Here is a 23,006-nt window from a genome sequence, read left to right as displayed (position 1 = left end):
AAGATAAAATTAAAATAAAATAAAATGGTAGTTAAGAGGGGAATCCCCTTTATATATAGGTATAGAGGTATAGATTTATATACCAATTTTGAATTTAGATACTAATTTTAAATATAGATACTAATTTTAAAGTAATTAAATTTTTAATCACTCTGTTATCTCTTTCTTCTTACTTTAACTTTTTCTACTCATCTCTCTCAGGGCAATGTTGCTCAACCCTCATACAAGGCAACGTTGGGCATTTCTCACTCACGGGCAACGTCGCTGCTCATCTCTCACTCACGACGACAACCCTCTAATTCACAATAGCAACGCTCTCACTCACGACGAAAACCCTCTCATTCACGACGGCAACGCTCTCACTCACGACAACGCTGTTCATCTCTCACTCACGACAACGCTGCTCATATCTCACTCACGGCAACACAACGCACTTTGCGCTTCTCTCCTCCGAAGGAGACCAACGTTTATCATTGTAAGTTTCGATTCGTGCTCCATTCTCGTCCTTTGCCCTTTAATTTTGTGTTTGCTCATGGAAGCTCCACACAACTTTACTCACTATGTATCTTCCCCATCTTAAAACCCTAGATTTTGTTCTCATGTTGTATTCTCTCATTTTCAATTTGTAGGAATCTACGAGAACTTTGAATCTTTACTTGAATAAAGCTGTGATTTCTAGCCTTTGCTTTTGAGGAGAATTTGAAGGTCATTCTGGAAGAAGAAGTTGCAGTCTTGCAAATTTCCTGGGATGATTGCACAAGGGAATTAGTAAATAAGGCTCACGCTGCTGGGTTCAAAGTTGTTCCTCAAGTGAGGTTACTAACTATACGCAAATCCTAAGAGACAATGATGTCCTAATTTTGGTTTTCTTTTTATTTGCTCTACAAATTAATTAGTTTGTTCTTGTGTTTTCTGATGCCTAGCTCAATTTAGACTTAGCCCATATTATTTTCAAATTAAAGAAAATTAAACTAGAAGTTCGTTTGAAGTCAATGAACCCCTCAACTACTATAACTTGTATCGTTGCTGAGTTTATATTTCATGATTCTCCTTCCTTATTTATGCTTAGATAAACTTTCCACAAGTACTTGCAGATTTAGCTTCTTCAAAGAGTTGGTATTAACTTTTATATAAATCAATTTTAGCATATGAAAAAACGTATTTCATTTTCTTGTTTTTGTTAGTGTTTATGAATGCTAGTGGATAGGTTGAGTGACTTAAGTGATATGAAGTCCCTTTTGTGAGGCATGTTGAAAGCTAATTGTAGATTATCATCTGTCATTGGAATCTAACCTGTTACTCGTATTTTTAATCCTATCACAGGTCGGGAACATTGAAGGTGCGGAACAAGCGATTGAAGCAAGGACTTTGAAGTTGGTGGTCATGTATTGGGTCAAGTGTGCATGCTTTTCATAATTTTGATATAGTCTATGTAGTAGTGGTTGCAGGTGTTGAATAACTACACATTACATTGTTTTTCCTCGAGACACTTATCCACAAAACCTTCACGATCTGTATAGCCTAGTTATTCTCAAGCTCACTTATACTGAAGCTTTTTAGGTCATCTTGCTTATGTTTTCTATTCAATAAAAATTTGGAAAGGTATTAATTTGAGTAAGTGATGATTAAAAAGAAAAATTTCGTCATCAATGTTTTTCTATCGAAATAATGAGTGTGTAATTTCAAATATATTCAAATATTCCTCTTACACTTGCATAAAACCTTTCTAGTTAAAATTATTGTTGAAATCAGGCTTGTGGGGTCTTTTCCGTATTTACTGCTTCATGTCCTTAGTTGTTTTGAGGGAATACCATCACTTGTATATGTAACATTCTCACAATCTTTGAAAAATTTGGGTTGTGATGTGCTGTTTTTCCATGTAGTCAGAGTCGTGCTAGAGATAAAGCTTCCCAGATACATCGTGGGATTGCTGCGATTAATGATTTTGGTGCAACATACATGTGTCAGGTAAAATTTATTTTACTATTTTATCGTCATCTCTTAGAAGGCGTTTGACCCTAAAGAACTTAGTAGCAGTGATATTATCTATGCTTTTAATTTACTGTAACGTCTACTTTGCCGCAAAATGCCTATTTGAAAGGAACTTCTAATGTAAGCAACAATATTTATGAATGTTGAATGAGTAGCGTTTAATTATTTTTTTGGTTTTTTGGCTTGTAATTATGCAGTTCTTTTAGCCAAATGGCCAGAATATGTTACCTACTCAACCTAGGTTACATATAATTATAATTTCCACTAATTAAAGTTGTATTGTGTAATTTCCACTATTTCAGTCGCTACCATTCGGGGGGTGAAACAAAGTGGATTTGGACGATTTGGTGGTGCAGAAGGTTTGCGGGCATGTTGCCTTGTAAAAGCTGTTGTTGAAGATAGATGGTGGTCATTCATCAAAATCGTGATACCGAAGCCTCTTCAGGTTATTTTGGAAAACCTTTCATAATTATATATTATTGTACTTTGTTAAGAGTGAAAAGATACACTGAGATGGTTTTTTTCTCTGCTCTAGTATCCTTAAGTAGTAGAAAATGGATTTTAGTTCCAGGAATCGCTTGTGGAAGCACTATTGAACTCAGCCTATGGGACCTTTTGCAAGCTTGGTTAACGTGTTGAGAATCCTTACTGAAGATTGGTTAAGCTTGGTTTTGAAATACTACTTTCACATTAATCATATTTTGAGTAAATTGCCCTCCTATTGTTGTTGTAGTATCTTAGGACAACCAAATTAATAATAAACTGTGGAATAATGATAATTTACATGTCATTTTGCAGATTTTTACCTTCACGCCCTGCAACTAATGGGATTGGAGATATCCTCAAAAGTTATAATACCGATCCATGGCCATCGTGAAAGAAGATACCAATTTGAATAAGGGACCTGTGGTTTGGAGAGTTTTTGGTTGATTTCATATAATTAACTTTGTTTAATTTTATTATTTATGTTAGTCTTAGATATAGTTAACTTTGTTTCTTTATTAATGCTGAAGAAGTTTTCGATTTGTCGTCACTTCAAAGTGAGTTCAAACAAACTTGTGCTAAAATATGAGTTTCGGTGTATAGTTGGTACATAGAATTATGATAATATAGTCAAGAGTATTCAGTGACTGACTGTAGATGATAGATAGAGATGCAGACAGGGACAATCACAGATTCTACTGTTCAACACTTTGCATTTGCATAACCATAGATATTGCACAGAGAAAGAAAAGAGAAAGAAAGAGGACATACACAGTGGAAAGATAAACTCACACTATGGATTTCTTTTTAGTCTACATACTAATGCAGTCATTCAGGAAACAATAATGCGTGTGCATGGTGATTTCTGATCTTTGTTCTTTGTTTGAGGCTTTATTTTTTAGGCTTGTACTTATATATTTTATTTTCCTCCCCCTTTCTTCATTTGCAGCATGAAAAGCAGATTCAGAACAGAAGAAAATTTTTGCACAGTGGTAAAGGGAAGAAAAATAGTCATTCTGTGTGGCAAAAGGTTCAAAATAATAGTTGTGATGGATGTGGCAGTAATTTGAAGAATGTAAACACTACTTTGTCACAACTAAGCTTTGAATAATAGCTACATTGGGAAGAATGCATAAGTCATGAAGAGATACAGTGAAAAGGACCCATTAATTAAAAAATATTAAATCTTTTCAATAACCCAACAAAGGTTATAAATAAATATAAAATATGAAAGATTTGAGTTAACAAACTTTATAAATTTATTTTAAAATTAGTGAACTTAAATATATAAATAAATATAAAATATTAATAAACTTTAATTTATAAATAAATATATAATATTAAAGAGAAAGTAGGTAAATAAAATAATATTTTTCAATAAATTATATTATTTAGAGACCAATATAGTGACCATTTTTTTGGTATTTATATATTTGGTTACTAAATGAGTTTCTATATATTTTGATTACTAAATTGGTTTCCATGAAATTGGTTGTTAATTTGGTTTCTACATAATTGGTCACTAAATTAGTTTCTATATATTTAGTCACTAAATTGGTTTTTATTTAATGGTAACTAAATTGGTTTCTAAATTAGAATCTAAATTGGTATCTAAAATTAGCGACCATGATTTTAGCCACTTAAGACTATTAGTTTCTAAATTAGTCTCTAATTAAGTTAGTGACTAATTTTATTATTTTAAAAACCAAAAATTTAGTTTCTAAAAACACTTTTTCTTGTAGTGTTAGACCATCCAGAGGTTACTCTCAATGTTAGACGGTCTATTAGCTTTTAGATTTTAAGATTAAACATATCATGTAACCAAATTCGTAATCAAGTTTGATAACATTAGGAAATGCATATACATTGAAATTGATTAAATGTAAAATGTTTTATATAGAAAGTATGTATTCTACTACGTTCATACTAGAACATAAAAAAGGAAATAAAAGAAATGTACTAAAATTTACAATACAATTGAATCATGCTTTTATTGGTTGTTTTTAAATGTTTTCCAAATCAAACTTCCAATGAACATAAGCAATGGATGATCTGCAAAGTTGACAAAGATGATTGAAGAAAATCCTATCAAGACAATGATTGAAGCAATTATCATATTCAAAGTCTTATATAAAGGATCCAAATTAAAGTTGAAAAATACACAAGCGGTTTACAATTTTCTAGTATTCATAAGTTGCTAAGTATTTTTTGTGGATGAGTTAAATCTTTGCATTTCTTCATAATGTGAAGTAACCCTATAAGATTAAACTACCCTCTTTTTAAGGGTTCTATGTTTCTTGTTTTGAGGTCTTAGTCTCTGGAAGAAATTAAGAAAAGATAACTAAGAGTGGTTTGTACTAATTGTAATAATTCATTTAATTAGTGAAACCTTTGAAGAAGTTGTTTTAAGGGAGAAATGAACGTAGTTTCTATCTTTGGATGAACTAGTATAAAATTGCTTTATTGTTTTTGTTTTTCTCGTTCACTAGATGATCTAATATAGTTGTTTGAGAGAAGAGTCAAAGGATCTATTTAACCCCATTTCTAGAATTAGTTGTTCCAACAGAGAAGTTTTGTGTACTTTTGTACTCAGCTTAAACTCAAAGGGAGTTTGATGAAAAGACTTTTTTAGTTTACATTGGATATTTGGGCATAATCCAAATTAAGGATTAACTAGTATAAAAATAAAAATGTGCATTCTTTTTTTTTTTATTATTGTGCATTGCCTTGGTTGTCATAAAAGCATTTTAGAAAAATTTTGTGAATTAATTTAAAAAATCATTAGACGATTCCTTTAAGCATCTAATAAGTTTGATTGTGAAAATCTTCAAAGTAGTTTTTTAACTCATTTTAAATCCTCACTTTTTATAGCTAACCTTTTTAAATAGCATCCATCTAAGGCAAATATTTAGCCCATACAGACTTTTTTTGTAACGTCTTTTAGGATGTTCTATGTGATGCAAATCACTTCAAGATTTTTTTTGTAAGTCTGGTTCTTGCTATAGAGTATGAAAATTGTATTCTAATCTGTACGATTTCAAAGAGATACTTTTTTTATTAATGAATTAAGTTAAAAAAGTTAAATAATGAATCAGAAATTAACCACGTTGTTCTTGTGAAAAAGAACAAAAAAGTAACACGTAGTTTTGTCCAACAATGTCGTATAATCTATAGCTATAGTGATATTTGACAGTTTAATTACAGATTTACATGCAGTACTGTGTAGACAATATCCTCCCGTATAAGAATGTAATAGGTTTGAGAGAAGAAAAGTAAACGCCTAACACTTGATAATCGAAATTTTGTAGACAGGTAGCCCCTCAGATAAAAATAGAAGCTTACTTACTAAACCTTAATTCTATTGTGAAAAATGAAATTGAAATGAAGTTCCTTCTCATGCCTGTAGTTTAGGACACACACTAGAGCTTGATTTTGCCATAGAACCTACAAATGTTATTACCTTGTTAGAATACAGAATGCTTCAATTTGATTCATTGGATAGCAGAGAATCATACTTACATATATCCTCATAGCATGGTTGTTTTGAAACAGGGTCCTCTTCAAAAGTGGGTGGTGCTTGCCCATATACCATATCACAACTCATGTCTTCAAAATCTGAGATTAAGTTCGGTTAAAACCATCTCGCTTAATTTTTAAGTTCAAAAAGCATAAACCAATCATTTTTTTTGGATGAGTCTTCATATATAAATGTAATCAAGAATTTGTGGCCAGTAATAAAAGGAAAGAAGACATACTGGGAGTCATCGTTAAGGGAAGTCCAAATTCATTAGTGAAAAAATCTTGTGTAGGAATCTTGCACATATTGACACACATTCCAACACAACCACTATTCTCCAGGTACCTTCACATGTAAAAGAATAAACAAATAATAATTGTTACAACGGAGTTAATTATTCCAAGTTTTAGTCCATTTTCAATCATTTCTATTTTTTTTTGTTTCAAACATACACTATATAAACACGAACAAATTGAAATAGATGACTTTTACGAATTCGTTGAATTTACAATCTAAGAGACATCAAATCTACCTGCACTTCTTTATGTGCACTCCACTCTTTTGCTTCACACCATTTACCTCTACTTCCACAACCTAATACATCTCAACAATCGAAAATATCAACGAACACACCACGTAATATATCACAAGAACATAAAGGGTAAACAACCGATAAGTCCATTGATAATCCAACCATTTTATAATTATGAGAAGTCAAATTTTAGTCTAATTTAATTTTACAAAATCAAATAAAAACTACACAACAATGCATGAAATTAAATATTAAATAGGTATAAATGGTCTGATAGCAGTCTCATAACAAGTAACACGATAGATCTAACAAATTTTTATTAAAAAGAAATTTAAATGATTATGAACTTTAAGTTATTGTGATGTTTTTAAAAATAATCTTTTGATCCCTTAGTTCCTAAAAATAGATAAAATAAATGGCTTGATTTATCTAATAACATTGTTTTTAAAGTTTCTCTTATCTTTTAATGAGGGAATTATTGTGTAGATAAATGAGCTAACTTGAATTTACTTCATCTTGATTTTGACGTCTGCCTCCAACAGTATATCTGAAGTTCTATTATAAAATGTAAAATTCCTATGTTTCAATTATCTTAGGATTCTTGTCTATGAGTATTGCCAGCCCAAGCAGCCCAATCTTTCGATACAAGTTTATTTTACTTCATTTGATGATTATTGAAGCTAAAGTGAAGTTTCATAGTAATAGTAATGTTTAAGATGAATTTTTTTTTAAATAAAATAAAAATAAATAAAGTTTAAACCTTACTAAAAGTTATATTCTGGGTATATAACTTATTTGTTTGTAATGGAATACATATGGAAGAGGACATAAAGTTGATTTATCTTACCTCGGATGGGCCAACTAACCAGTCGAAGAAAGGAACGGTCAATGCAGCGTTAAATTCGGCAGCCCATTTTGTTGGCGGAAATAATTTCCTGAACTGCAGGAGAAGAGCATTAAAAAGATATTGTTTGGTTGAAAAAGGAAATTGAGCTTAAAAAGGAAAAATGAAGAAGAGGATGGACCTGGGCAGGCGCACCTGGAGGAAGCATAGAGAGGAGAACCTCTCGAACGACTTGCTGCTGCTGGAAACGAGATCTACGCTGCATTACCCTTCTTGATACATCAACGAAACTCTCATAGTCATACCCCCACTCCCACCAACCCTTCTTCGCCCTACCTTTTCCTCCGCCTCCTGGATCCGCATATTTCTCCATCTTACGCGCGAACAGACTCATAAAAGCCTTCTCGAATATGCCGTCATTGTACCGCGTCTTTTGTCCCAGAGGAGCTGGTTCACCAGACGCCTCTGCTATCCCACACCGAATCCGCCGCATGACTCCACCACGCAATGATGGGAGTTGGGGTTGGAGACCACTTGGCCTCACACCCACAAGGCTCATTCCCACCATCTCTTCCTCTGATCATCTGCTATGCCCGCTGGGAATCTGAAAATATTTAAGCCCTTCAAACAGACACACATGGCGTTCCACCTTGTTTGCTAACCACCACACGTTCCTTTTCATTATCCTTTGTTTAGGTGGATTTTCTTCTATTTCAAAGCCTCTTTTTGGAATATCAATTGCAATTTCTTTTTCTCCCTGTCTGCCTTCACTCAATAAAACTTAAATATTTTAAAAACACACAAATACCAAAATGGTGAAATTCTAAAGTGTAGGTTTTTTTTAATTCTTTTCTTATTTCCCATATGATAAGCTACTAAGTAAAATAAAAATAAAAATTACAACTCAAATATGAGAAATGTTTGAATATGAACCCGGCAAATAAAGTTAATATTAGAAATTAAATTATTTTAGAAGTAATATTAAAATATTTTTTATTGATAATAAACCTCTTAGATTTAATAATTAATTAAATTCGAATGTTTTACTTTAATTATTCCAAATTTTAATTCATATCTGTAAGTATTTATACTATTATTATTATTAGTTATCATTTAGTCGTGTAAGAAAACTTTACCTTTTAGTCTTATTTTAAAATTATTGTTTTAGTTCTTATAATATTATTTTTAATTAATAATAAAACCTATAATTTTTTCACACTACTCCACTCAACTATACCTGTTTACCAAACCAATAAATCAGTCAACCATAATACCTTTTAGTCTTATTTTAAAATTATTTTTTTAGTTCTTATAATATTATTTTTAATTAATAAGAAAACCTATATTTTTTTCACACTACTTTACTCTACTCAACTATACCTGTTTACCCAACCAATAAATCAGTCAACCATAATACTGATCTAATATATTTATCTAAAATTTACCTGTTTATTAGTATAATCCTTTTTAACATATTTTATATTTTGGGTTTTTTAATTTAATAAACATCCATGTGGAATTAATAATTATATTTGCTCCAAATTATACTTTTCACTTTGTATTATCCATTTTTATTGTTGCACTGCCCGTTCGATATTCCATAACGACGTTGTTCAAGCATTGTCACCTGCAACAATGCGCCTATCAGAGAGAAGAGAAAGAAACACAGTGAGATGCGTCGTTTCAGCTCTCATTCGCTTCGTGAGGTTTTTTATTCCGAACGAAACCTAAATCGTTGTTACTTACTTGGTTTCCTTTTTAAGGTACTTGACAAGAAGAAAACCGTTGAAGAACTCATCACAACAGCACGTACTTAAAAGGACCACCTCGCTTAAAAGTGTCGCGTGAGAAGGTGCAATGTTGGATGTGAGTGTGTGTGGGAGGTAAAAGAAAAAGCAAAAGAAGAGGGGCGGATGCAGTGTATGAAAAAAAATTGAAATGTGAGTGCAGGAGGAGAGAAGGCACATGAACTGAGAGTGAGTAAAAAAAGTGGAAAGGTGAGGGAAAGGTGAAAGTGAGATAGGGGTGCAAAAAGTAACAATAGGGGGTGTGAGCCATAAAGTATAAAGTAGTGAAGATGGTTTGAGGGTCAATAGTATTGATATATGTGAATGTTCTGAGGTGAGGTAAAGGTGAGGAAAAAATAAGAAATTAGGAAAAAAATAGGTAAAGTATATCTTAAAACTATTAATTGTCTTCTCGATATTTTTGTGGGTCATCCAATTTTTTTTTTACATTTCTATTCTCTCCTTTTAACATTTTTTTAACACATTTCTTATAAATATATTTACAAAACGTACTTTTTTTTATATCTTTAACTAATAAAAATATATAATTATAAAAATCAATAAATTATTATATATATCAGTGTTCAATAATATCCACAAATTAATTTTTAAATATAAAAAATATAATGTCTCTATATGTGCTGATAAAAAAAAATTCTCAATAAATTCTAATTTAATTATAATAGTTGATTAAAATAAAACACTTGAATTATTAAAAGTTTAATTATTATTATTGATCAGAATTTACGATAATGAATATACTTTAAATTGGAAATATTATTTATAAATTTTATACTTTAAATGAATTTATCTAATTTTAATTTTAATTTAAGGAAAATCATAATAATTATCTTCCACAAATTTTTACTAGAAATGTACAAGGAAAATTACCTCATTTTTATTTTAAAAAAATGTTTATTGTTAATATATGAAAAGAGAATAATTAACATTATGAAAATTATTAACAAAAAGGAGTGAAGGATTCTCAGTGAGATGTGTGAAAAAAAAAATTATTATGATTGTTCGACCTGGATTGGACCTTGGTGGTGGACTCCGAGCTAACTTTTCTTTTTTGTTGTTGCTGCTTTGGGATGCTAATAATTCACAGTGAAGGGAGTTCCACCTGTTGACAAGAATCCGACGATCAAGTCAGGGAGAATATATAACTACGAGTATCTGAATATAGAGTATCTGTATGAGTGTAGTTTCACCAGATTGAACTTACTTTTGTTCAGGGTCTTGAGGCTCTTTTATAACATTCGTAGATTTCCATTCAGGAGTTAATAACATAAAAATATTTTGTTAATATATCCCCTTTATTTCAGGGGCGCAACTAGAACATTATCTCTAACTATTTATTTTCATCGAATCCAGAGTAAATATTTGTGCCTTAGCTAATTCAGTTATTCATTCAACTATTTTTATTTTGGCTATCTTATTAGAATACATTGTCAATTGTTTGGGCCGACCACTTGGCATGTCATTGGGCTCGTCACCATTTTGGGCCAAGCTAAGCATTCAACTTTTATAAACTAGGTGAATTAGGATGGTCGCTTAAGTGCTCGAGTCAGTTCCCAATGGAGTTAAAATCAAAATATACCGTGAACTAGTACATCAGGTAAGTTCCCAGGAAAGAGAGGTGGGTCACCAATGGACAATACCAAGTATTTCCTTGCTAGAACTTTTCTAGACATGTACTTTTACACTACTACACTTTATATCCAATACAAGAATAATTTCTCTCATGTGAGAGGTCATGGTAATGATGATGATGAAGCGTCATCTCAGTTTCTATTCGAACAACGATTGTAGACCGTGAACTAGTACACTAGATAAGTTCCCAGGAAAGATAGGTGGGTCACCAATGGATGTGCTTAAATACCAAGTCTTTCCTTGCCAGAACTTTACTAGACATGTACTTTTACACTACTACGCTCTATATCCAGTAACAAAAATAATTTTTCTCACGTGAGAGATCACGATAATGAGGATAATAATATCACAACAGATTTAAATGATAATAAATATTTGTGTTATCTTCAGAATAACATGATAAAAGATTTAAATATATCTGTGATTTTCATAATGATATGATAACAAATTTAAAATATCATAGCAGATATAAATGATAATAACCATTTATGTTTTCTTCATAATAATATGATAACAAATTTAAATATATATGTTGTTCTCGAACGAGGGTTGAGGCCCAGAGAACTATTGAGACAACTTCTTCTCCTTCCTTGGTCGGTCGGTCGGGAAACACTTCACTTCCTCTCCAAGTAAGCTTCTTCCTCCTTTCCACTCGTACTACCTCTTGGTCTTCTCGTAATCCAGACTCGGATGGTACCTACAGAAGGCACTCCGACGATCAAGTTAGTTTAGTATTCGAGACTCGGTTGTCAAAGCATTATATATGATGATGTACCTGAATCTTAGAATTTGTGCTATTTATATTATTTTAGTGGGCCTTTCTTATTAGGCCAGATTAGGGAACTTGGGTCATGTTTAGGAATACATTACGTAGCTCTTAATTGTTGATTAACCTCGCTAACTCTGCTTAAGCGTAATTGGGTTTATAGGGTCGGTCGACCCAATGGCCGAGCCCCGTGCCACAATGTCGGTCGTCCGGATCCTCCCAGTACACTTACCACATTACATTTGCATATACTCAATTCCACATCTGTATTAAAGTCGTCCAAATAGATAATGGTACGAAATTTCCTTCCATGTGTCAATAACCCCTCCCCCCCCCCCCCCAACCCAACAAAACTGGGTGGTTGATCTCTTCTTTATCAGTCTAATTTACCTATTCATTTACCTTATTAACCACTTACCTTCCCCCATTCTGTCAAATAAAACACTTTTTCAACTATTATACAGCCAAGTTTCATATGTTACACATTTACGTGTTTTTGGCAGCCTATGTTATGCAACAGTAAATCATCCCAAACACAAATTTGATCGACACGCTCGACGATGCTTTTATATTGGATATCCACCTAATCATAAACGCTACAAATTATATGATCTTGAAGACAACATTGCTTTTGTCAGTAGGGACGTGGTTTTTCACGAAATCATTTTTCCTTTTCCTGAAACAACATCACCCTCACACTCTTTTGTCCTACCAAATTTGGTCATTGACTTAGACCGTCAAAATTCTACATTTTGTACCACATTACCCAACTCATAATGAGCTTCACAAACTTCATCCAGTCAGCCCATTACCGAATCCATGCCCATTGAGCCTATTCCTGAATCTCATGTGCCTAATTCATCCCCTGATATTTCTACACAACCACTTTGACATTCTACACATCTCAAACATCCTCTTGCATGGCATAAAGATTACTTGCTACCACCTAGCGCCAATCATTCCACTCCTAGCCAAGGTTCTCTTATAGGTACACGATACCCACTTTCTCATTTTATTTCTTATTCCAACTTATCTTCTACTCACTGCACTTTTTTAGCTAACATTTCTAAACACAAAGAGTCTTCATCATGTGATCAAGTCATTATTTCTCCCCACTAAAAGGAAGCCATGAATTCTGAATTATTAACATTGACTGAAAATAACACCTGGAGCATTGTTTCATTACTAGCTTGCCACAAACCCATAGGATGTTGATGGATTTATAAAACAAAATACAGGTCTGATAGGAGCATTGAACGATATAAGGCGCACTTAGTTGCCAAAGGCTACATGCAAGTGGATACTGCTAAACTTACAACATTACGTTATCTTTTGACATTTGTATATGCTAGAAACTAGTTCACCTACAAACTTGACGTAAAAAAATGCATTTTTGCACGGTGACCTTCATGAAACTGTTTACATGGAGCTTCCTCCCGGACTTCGCCAACAGGGAGAAAATTTAGTTTGTTAGCTATATAAGTCCTTATACGGATTAAATTTAGCGTCCCAAAAACTGGTTTGCTATTGATATGATTGCAATAGCAAGATATAGATGATTCTTTGACATTTTATGGAATCATCTTGAGTTGGAGATTGAATAGGCACTTTTATAGAAATGGATCAATGTTCTATGTTTCAAGAAATCACCAAAACTTGCGCCAAACACCAAAGCTCACATGGAAGACCCATTTCTTGTCAATTGAATCGATTAAAAGAGGTAAGAAAGCAAATGAACCGTTTAAATTGCTTAGAAATTGAAATGCACCGAACAAATCAATAGGAAATGAAGAAGAACCAATTGAATCCAGCAAAAGAGAAGATGAACCGAACAAAACATGAACTAAAGCTAAAGCACCAAATGAAAATGCAAGAAAAGAACCTAAGACATGTTTAGGAGTTCATATGAGCACGAAAATGGAAGGAGAAGATGGAGAAGAAAGAAGACTTATGTGGTTGTAGTTCTTGGTTGATGAACACGCCACTTGAAGTGTGAATGCTCCAAGATAAGTGTGAAATGCCGCCACTTGAGAGAACCAAGGCACTCAAGATGAGACTAGGAAGAGGAGAAGACAAGTTCTCACTACACTCAATCACCAATTTGGGAGAGTTTTGATACTACAAATTCCAATTCTGAATTATGAAGGACCCAAGCCCTCCTTTTATAGGAGCAAGGGCCGGTCATTATCTTTACAAAGCTTGTATCCTAAGCTACTCAAGAGTCTCCTAAGCTAACACCTCTCCTAAGCTAACGCCTAAGCTTCTAGAATTTTCTAAGCTAAGGCCTAAAGATGCTTTTACAAAAGAGGTGTCTAATGTTTCCCTCTAAGCACCTTCCTAAAGACTATGTATTTAAACATTCTAGTTTTTATACAAGAGACACTATAAAAAGAGAAAACAATCTACCACTACTTCCTAATTCCTTAAACCTGCTCCTTGTAAGCCTTTGAGGTAAGGTAGTGTCTCCTTGAGCTTCTTCAACTTCGGCCTATAACTCCTTTTGTCCTTGATCTTCGGCCTCTATTTCCTCTTGAGCTTGATCTCCGTCATACTCCCCGAGTTGGAGAGAGTTCGACCACGAATTCTGGAGACCTACAGAAAAAGGAGTTAGATCACTGATATTAAATGTATGACTACCAAGGTATGAAACAGGCATATCTAACTCATAAGCATTGTCATTAATCCTCTTTAGGACTTGAAAAGGTCCATCACCACGAGGCATTAGTTTGGACTTCCTTTGAGTAGGAAAACGATCTTTCCTCAAGTGAAGCCAAACCCAATCACCTTCATCAAATAACAATGCTTTTCTCCTTTTATTGGCAAGTTCAACATACTTGCCAACCTTCTTCTCAATTCTCAACTTGATGTCTTTATGCAAATTTTTCACAAAAGAAGCTTTTTCATCCCCATCTTTGCCCAAGACATCATCAAGTATGGGAATAGGAAGAAGATCAAGAGGTGTTAAGGGATTAAACCCATAGACAACCTCAAAAGGAGAATGTGAGGTGGTAGAATTTACTACACGATTATAAGCAAATTCAACATGGGGTAGTAAATTCTCCCACACTCTAGGATTCCCGGAAATAAAGCATCGCAACATTTGTCCCAAAGTTCTATTTACCACTTCGGTTTGACCATCGGTTTGTGGGTGACAAGTGGTAGAAAATAAAAGTTTAGTACCAAGCTTACCCCACAAGGTCTTCCAAAAGTGACTCAAGAACTTGGAATCCCTATCAGACACAATAGTTCTAGGAATCCCATGCAAACGAACCACTTCTTGAAAGAAGAGGTTTGCAATATGACATGCATCATCCACTTTGTGGCAAGGAATAAAGTGAGCCATCTTTGAAAAACGATCCACTACCACAAAAAGGGAATCCTTTCCCTTTGATGTCTTGGGTAATCCTAAGATGAAATCCATAGAAATGTCAACCCAAGGCATTGAAGGGATAGGAAGAGGAGTATATAAACCATGGGGATGCAATCTAGATTTAGCTTTACGGCAAGCTATGCATTTTTCACACAAACTATGAACATGTTTATGCATATGAGGCCAAAAGAAATGTTCATGCAACACATCCAAAGTTTTTGCAACCCCAAAGTGACCCATTAAGCCTCCCTCATGTGCTTCTCTAACAAGAGATAATCTAATGGAGCATTGAGGAACACAAAGACGTTTTCCTTTAAAAAGAAAGCCATCTTGAATAAAACAATCTTTGTGTCCTCCTTTGATACACTCTTGATAGATAAGAGAAAAATCAAAGTCATCATGATAAAGATCCTTAATGTGATCAAAGCCAAGAAATTGAGAACCCAAAAGATTTAGCAAGGCATAGCGTCTAGAAAGTGCATCGGCCACAACATTATTTTTGCCTTGCTTATGCTTGATCACATAAGGAAATTGCTCAAGGAATTCCACCCACTTAGCATGCCTCTTGTTAAGTTTGTTTTGGCTTTTCAAATATTGAAGAGATTCATGATCACTATGAATCACAAACTCTTTAGGAAAAAGATAATGTTGCCAAGTAAACAAAGCTCTAACAAGTGCATACAACTCTTTATCATAAGTGGAATAGTTGAGATGACTTCCTTTCAATTTCTCACTAAAATAAGCTATGGGGTGGCCCTCTTGAAGGAGAACAGCCCCAATGCTTATACTTGAAGCATCACACTCAATCTCAAGTGTTTTAGCGAAATTAGAAAGGGCTAAGATGGGAGCATTAGTCAATTTTTCTTTCAAAACATCAAAAGCATTTTGTTGTGCTTCTCCCCATTTAAAAACCACGTCCTTTTTCACTATATCATTGAGAGGTGCAACTATGGTACCGAAGTTGGGTACAAATCTTCTATAAAAAGAAGCAAGACCATGAAAACTTCGGACCTCATTCACATTTGTAGGCGTAGGCCAATTTTGAATGACCACAACCTTAGCTTGATCCACATGGACCCCTTTACTACTCACAACAAACCCTAGGAATTCTATATGATCAAGTGCAAACATACATTTAGCAAGGTTAGCATACAAATGTTCCTTCCTAAGGGTTTCCAAGACTTGTCTAACATGCATCCTATGGTCATACAAAGACAAGCTATACATGAGTATATCATCAAAATAAACAACAACAAACTTGCCAATGAATGGTCTTAAAACATGATGCATGAGACGCATGAAAGTACTAGGAGCATTAGTTAAGCCAAAGGGCATAACCAACCACTCATATAAACCAAAGTTGGTCTTAAAAGCCGTCTTCCATTCATCACCCGGTTTTATACGGATTTGATTGTAGCCACTTTTAAGATCAATCTTTGTAAAAAAATTTGAACCATGCAATTCATCCAACAAATCATCAAGCCTAGGTATGGGATGTCTATACTTAATTGTGATGTTATTTATAGCCCTACAATCCGAACACATCCTCCATGTGCCATCTTTCTTAGGGACAAGGATAATAGGCATAGCACAAGGGCTCATGCTATCTTGAACCCAACCTTTAGCAATTAAATCATCAACTTGTTGGCGAATTTCCTTAGTCTCACTTGGATTTGTCCTATAGGCCGGGCGATTGGGTAAAGAAGATCCCGAAATTAAATCAATTTGGTGCTCAATCCCTCTCAAAGGTGGAAGGCCTTTTGGAGGATCTTGAAACACATCATGAAACTCCTTTACCAAATTATCCAAACAATGAGGACTATCTACAAGTGGTTCTAACTTATGAGGTCTAGGAATAGCTAAGAAGATAGGATTGTGAACCACTATATCCCTTTGAACCTCATGCCTAGAAATGAAGAGCGAATGCTTATGACTCTTTTCTTTTTCACTCTCCCTCTTTTTCTTCATAAGAATTTGGTCCTCATGGACTTCTCTTGGAGAGAGAGATTTTAAAATGACCTTGTGACCATGGAAATCAAAAGAGAGTTTATTGGTAAAGCCATCATGAAAAACTTTTCTATCATATTGCCAAGGCCTTCCCAAAAGAACATGTGTTGCTTCCATGGGCACAACATCACATAATACCTCATCCTTGTATTTTCCAATAGAGAAATGAATGAGGACTTGCTTATTCACAATGATTTCGCCTACTTCACTAAGCCATTGCAATTTGTAGGGCTTTGTATGAGAGATAGTAGGCAATCCAAGCTTATCTACTACTCTTGTACTAGCCACATTAGCACAACTACCCCCATCCACTATTAAAGAACAAATGTTGTTTTGAATAAGACATCTTGTATGAAAAATATTTTCCCTTTAACTTTCATCAAAAGGTTGTAAAACTTGTCCAAGAAGTCTTCTCACAACCAAAAAATCTCCTTCAAGTGGACTCTCACTCTCATGCTCACTAGATGATCTAGAATGTGAAGAATGCCTAGGTGAATCCGAATCATGCTCACTCATCACAATGCCATTATGCACAAACATATTCCTCTTAGAAGGACAATTAGCCGCAATGTGACCATAACCCCTACACTTAAAGCATTTCTTACTAGACGATTTAATTGGAGATTTAGGAATAGAAGTAGAAGGCTTAGATTCCTTAGGTTTGAAAGAAGTATCTTTAGAAGGAAATTTTGAAAAAGACTTTTTATTTTTCCAAGAATTGTTGTAGTAACCATCATTGGGAGCATTTTTAAATGCATTTTTCTTTGCAAGTTGGGCTTCCACCTTCATTGCAATATGAACCAAAGAACCCAATGATGAATACTCTTGAAGCTCAATAATATCTTGAATATCCTTCCTTAGACCACTCACAAACCTAGCTATCATAGCTTCCTCACTCTCATGCATATCTATCTTAAGCAAAAGTGTTTCTAATTCTTTGAAATAAGCATCCACACTTAGCGTGCCTTGTTGAAACCGTTGGAGCTTCAACATGAGGTCTTTCCTAAAGTGTGGTGGCACAAATATAAGGCGCATGCGTTGCTTTAAAGTGTTCCAAGAGTCCACGGGAGGACCCTTGTTATAGATAATGTCCTTTACAACACTATGCCACCATTTCATGGCATAATCAATGAATTCTAAGGAGGCTATCTTAACTTTGTGGTCTTCATGGACCTCATGGACATCAAAGATTTGTTCACATTTAACCTCCCAATCTAGGTACAAATTAGGATCACTGTCACCACTAAAACTAGGGACTTTGACAAAAGGAATTTTAGCCTTGGCCTCTTGGTGATATCCATCCATCTTCACAGTAATGTCTATCTCCATGAGCGTGAGGTCTATATCCATGAAAATGGTGATGATGTCTCCTTCTTCTATGTTCCTCTTCACGGTCATGATCATTGGAAGAACCTCTAGATGAAGGTCTATGAGAATGACGCTCTTCATTGATAGAATTAGAGGACCTAGGTTGCTTCATGTCAACTCTTTGTAATCTTTCCTCCAACCTTCTTATAGCTTCATCTTTGAGAGTAATGGTTCGTTTTGCTTTTTTTAATTCATCAAGAACAGAAGCTTTTCTAGGAGAATGCTCTTTGGAAGAATCACTGCTGGAATATGAAGCCATTTATGAAAGAAAACAGCAAACAAAATAGCACACCAATGTTAAGAAACAATGTTAGCAAACACAAATTGTAGACAAATGCCGAAGTGAAGTGTCACTTAAATCACTCCAAAGAAAGAATACTCCCCTTTACCAATCTGATCTTGAGGCCTTTAGTATCCTCAAATGAAAGATGTCAAAGCAAGAGCACACAATCTCAAAGCTAATCACCACAAAACCAAAGAAACAATGAAGGACAAACAAGAAAAGGTATAAACAATAAAAGGCTATATCAAAAGGAAAACAAGATGTATGACAAACTCAAAGATTAGTGAATAAAAGACAAGCAAGAAAATAAGGTACTCAATGAAAAAGAAGGCACACAAAAGAGACCTAAAGAAAAGTACTAGAGTAGATGAAGAAAACAAAAACAGAACTACTGGAAAATATTTTTGTGCAAACTGTGCGTGATGTTTACAGATTTATCTGGAATGATATAAAGCGAAATGGATTATGAAATTGTAACCACAGAAAGTTCAAGATCTTAGCTCAACAATGGCACTGGAATTACTCAAAAACAGTAAGCCAATTAATCGAGATGAATTTTCTTAAATCACTGCCAGATTACTGTATTTTTTTTGGCAGAATTACACACTGTTTGTTTTTTATTTATCATTTTTTTTTTGTACTTTGAATTTTGAAGTACTTCTTTTTTCTACTCTTTTATAACACTTGGACGAACACAAATCCAGAATTTCAGAAATTTCCAGTAAGTAAATCAATTGCTATAAGGCAAAACAGTCAGCACATTTACAGAAAACAGAGGAATCCTAACAGGAATGAAAAACAGAATTAAGAACTAGCAAAGACATAATAGAAGTGATGTATAAGAACTTGTATAGATCTAAAATACAAGTATGAACTCAATACTAAAAAGAAAATGCATCAAAGGATCAAGAAGCAAACACAGAAAACTGTTCTTAACACAAAATCAAGTAACAAAAATTACAACAAAAGGACTACAAAGAAGTGATGACATTCTTGGAAAAACATGACTATGAGAAAACTTATAAGGATTCAAAAATTTAAAATGACACAAACACAATGTAATATAAAAAAGAAAACAACAAGAAAACTAAAAAAATAACCTAAAATCAGAAAGGAAACAACAAGAATATAGAGTTCTTGAATTAAAAGTGCAAAACAACTCAAAATCAAACAAGAACAAACCTAAACTCTAGATACCACATGATATGATTCCAATAGCAAGATATAGATGATTCTTTGACATTTTATGGAATCATCTTGAGTTGGAGATTGAATAGGCACTTTTATAGAAATGGATCAATGTTCTATGTTTCAAGAACTCACCAAAACTTGCGCCAAACACCAAAGCTCACATGGAAGACCCATTTCTTGTCAATTGAATCGATTAAAAGAGGTAAGAAAGCAAATGAACCGTTTAAATTGCTTAGAAATTGAAATGCACCGAACAAATCAATAGGAAATGAAGAAGAACCAATTGAATCCAGCAAAAGAGAAGATGAACCGAACAAAACATGAACTAAAGCTAAAGCACTAAATGAAAATGCAAGAAAAGAACCTAAGACATGTTTAGGAGTTCATATGAGCACGAAAATGGAAGGAGAAGATGGAGAAGAAAGAAGACTTATGTGGTTGTAGTTCTTGGTTGATGAACACGCCACTTGAAGTGTGAATGCTCCAAGATAAGTGTGAAATGCCGCCACTTGAGAGAACCAAGGCACTCAAGATGAGACTAGGAAGAGGAGAAGACAAGTTCTCACTACACTCAATCAACAATTTGGGAGAGTTTTTATACTACAAATTCCAATTCTGAATTATGAAGGACCCAAGCCCTCCTTTTATAGGAGCAAGGGTCAGTCATTATCTTTACAAAGCTTGTATCCTAAGCTACTCAAGAGTCTCCTAAGCTAACGCCTCTCCTAAGCTAATGCCTAAGCTTCTAGAATTTTCTAAGCTAAGGCCTAAAGATGCTTTTACAAAAGAGGTGTCTAATGTTTCCCTCTAAGCACCTTCCTAAAGACTATGTATTTAAACATTTCTAGTTTTTATACAAAAGACACTATAAAAAGAGAAAACAATCTACCACTACTTCCTAATTCCTTAAACTTGCTCCTTGTAAGCCTTTGAGGTAAGGTAGTGTCTCCTTGAGTTTCTTCAACTTCGGCCTCTACCTCCTTTTATTCTTGATCTTCGGCCTCTATTTCCTCTTGAGCTTGATCTCCATCAGCTACTTTCTCTAAGGTTATTCAAAAGGCATGAAATATTCAATCAAAAGCAGACTATTCTTTATTTACCAAGACTCTTGAATCATCTTTCACAACTGTCTTGCTCTATGTCGATGATATAATTTTAACATGAAATGATGATGTCGAAATGAAACATCTCAAGGAATTTTTACTCCAACATTTTCGAATCAAGGATCTTGGCACCTTAAAATATTTTATGGGATTTCATTTTCTTGGTCTAAACATGGTATTTTTATGTCTTTAAGAAAACATGCGTTGGACATTTTGGACGATACATGTCTAACTTTGGCAAAACCGAAGAAGTTCCCCATGGAGCAAAATTTAAAACTCACTCTTACTGATGGTGATTTATTACATGACCCAACTAAATATTGCAGGTTAGTTGGAAGACTCATTTACCTTACCGTCACAATGCCAAATATTGTATACTCAGTTAGAACTTTAAGCCAATTTATGCAAAAGCCTCGCAAGCCACACTGGGATGCATCATTATGAGTTATGGAGTACATTAAGGAGACACCCGATGATGCAAATCAAGTCAACAAGGAGATTCCCAAGGATACTAATTTACACAATGAAAAGTCATCTCAAAGTGGAGAGCTCACCAGAGGGAGAATTGGATATAGACCAGAGCATCTAAAGTTCTTCCTGCTTGTCTTTCTAATGATTAGAAAATGCTATAAATAAGTAGGGCTCACTTGAGGGATCCAAATAACAAAACATGCTAGAATAAGGTACCATTAGCATAATAGGGGTGTGGGTAGCATTTTAGCTTGTTCCTAGCCCTTTTGGAAGACATTTTGACCTAGTTTCTAGAAGGACAAGCCTAGGATGTGGGATTCACTTAGTCAAACCCTAAGGCTGCCCATTTTTTCCCTTTTCCCATCCTACCCCTTTAGCTTGTTCTCCAAGGCTCCTTCACCTATAAATAGTGTTGAACAAGATGTTTTGATGTCTCCAAATCCAAGAGGAAAGCTTGAAGACCTTGCTGCTGGGTGTGTGTTGTCTAGTTGTTTGAAACTTGTTAATTCACTCCTTAAGAAGATCCAAGTTCATTTGAATCTTTAACCTTTTGAAAAGATGTGTTTTCTAAAAGCTGTAAAAAATTCAACAGGTTGTTTTTCAAAACAACAGGTTGTTTTACCTTAGCAGTTTTTGAAAAGGTTTTGAAAAACTTGGTTGACTTTGCTGTCAAACCAAAACAATCGATTGTTTTGACAAAACAATCGATTGTTTCGACAAAACAACCGATTGTTTTCCTGAAAACCTTAACAAAATTTTGTTAAGTGGTTTTAATATGTTTTAAATGATCCTAACTAACTTGGCTCCTTTATTAAATGCTTTTGACCACTTGGTGGGTCTATATAAAGGTGATTTTACGCTCCTAATCTTAGAGTAACAGAAAGAGTTTATCAAAACAGTTTTTCCAAGATTTGAAAGAGTTTTGGATCATTCTTAAGTGTGTGGAATAGGATTGGGTTGTAATTCTGAACTTTAAGCTTTGTAATACCCAGGTGTATTCTATTCCCTTCTTCCTTGATTACTATATTTCTGTAGTTGTGTTGCCAAAGAGTGTTGTGTGTTCTTGAGGTGTTCAAGATCAACATTTTTGGTGTGGTTTGCCAAAGGTAGTGTGTTTCTTGAGGGATTCAAGGTCACTACTTTGGTGTGTGGTGTTTGTAATTTGGTTTTGATTGCATAGTGGAATACCCAGTGGTTTTTGGGGACTGGATGTAGCTCTTGGTGTAAGAGTGAACTAGTATAAATTGCTTGTGTGCTTATCTCTTACCCTTAACTCTTTAAATTTTGTTTTTAAGTTGTTTTTATAAACTGCTAATAAAAACAACCGATTGTTTCGACAAAACAACCGATTGTTTTTCCGATATCATCTTAAAACAGTTTTGGGTATTTGTTTCCTTGATTCTTTTCTCTGTAATTATACCTTCAAAGTTTGCGAAAATCCCTCTTAAACAATTCACCTCCCCCCTCTCATTTAAGGCCATACCTAGTGTATTTTACAAGTTGAATGAAACAGAGAAAAGTTACTCTGCACATTTTGTGTAAGATGCTAGTGAGGCTTGTTCCTCTTAGTTTTTAGTCTTATCTTGTGAGAATTTGAGAGCTCTCAAGTGGTGGCTTCCAACACTTATCTTGGAGTCAT

General features: G+C 34.2%; 1 protein-coding gene and 1 long non-coding RNA gene across 11 annotated transcripts; one reads left to right on the top strand and one right to left on the bottom strand.

Moving 5' to 3' along the window:
- The first annotated feature begins 81 nt into the window (after window positions 1–81).
- Window positions 82–3,604, top strand: LOC137836918 (uncharacterized). Of its 10 annotated transcripts, none has more exons than XR_016521714.1 (8): window positions 82–475; window positions 630–810; window positions 1,324–1,397; window positions 1,888–1,968; window positions 2,295–2,437; window positions 2,558–2,697; window positions 2,791–3,333; window positions 3,425–3,604. It is a non-coding gene; the product is annotated as an uncharacterized LOC137836918 (long non-coding RNA). The 10 variants fall into 10 exon arrangements; XR_011085366.2 differs by having other exon boundaries at window positions 146–475; window positions 1,884–1,968; XR_016521712.1 differs by lacking the exon at window positions 2,558–2,697.
- A 2,015-nt stretch (window positions 3,605–5,619) lies between these two features.
- LOC137830931 (beta-carotene isomerase D27) lies at window positions 5,620–8,046 on the bottom strand. The gene is made up of 6 exons (XM_068638345.2): window positions 7,550–8,046; window positions 7,372–7,464; window positions 6,525–6,586; window positions 6,231–6,337; window positions 5,995–6,090; window positions 5,620–5,919 (listed from the first exon to the last, which is right to left on the bottom strand). Exons 1-6 carry the CDS (start codon window positions 7,934–7,936, stop codon window positions 5,870–5,872), a joined length of 795 nt encoding a protein of 264 aa, XP_068494446.2. The 5' UTR covers window positions 7,937–8,046; the 3' UTR covers window positions 5,620–5,869.
- Window positions 8,047–23,006: the final 14,960 nt, after the last annotated feature.

The sequence above is a fragment of the Phaseolus vulgaris genome, chromosome 6, assembly GCF_051622355.1.
Source record: "Phaseolus vulgaris cultivar YP4 chromosome 6, ASM5162235v1, whole genome shotgun sequence".
NCBI lineage: Eukaryota > Viridiplantae > Streptophyta > Magnoliopsida > Fabales > Fabaceae > Phaseolus > Phaseolus vulgaris.
This window is presented reverse-complemented; position numbering and strand designations above follow the sequence as displayed.

Bases quoted from the DNA above. Each gene is read 5' to 3' on its own strand.
- LOC137830931 (XM_068638345.2), bottom strand. From the start codon at position 7,936: ATGGTGGGAATGAGCCTTGTGGGTGTGAGGCCAAGTGGTCTCCAACCC. The intron at 7,465-7,549 runs GTCCATCCTCTT...CTTCTCCTGCAG, and splicing joins CTCCAGGTGCGCCTGCCCAG to TTCAGGAAATTATTTCCGCC. The intron at 6,091-6,230 runs GTATGTCTTCTT...ACTTAATCTCAG, and splicing joins TCCCTTAACGATGACTCCCA to ATTTTGAAGACATGAGTTGT.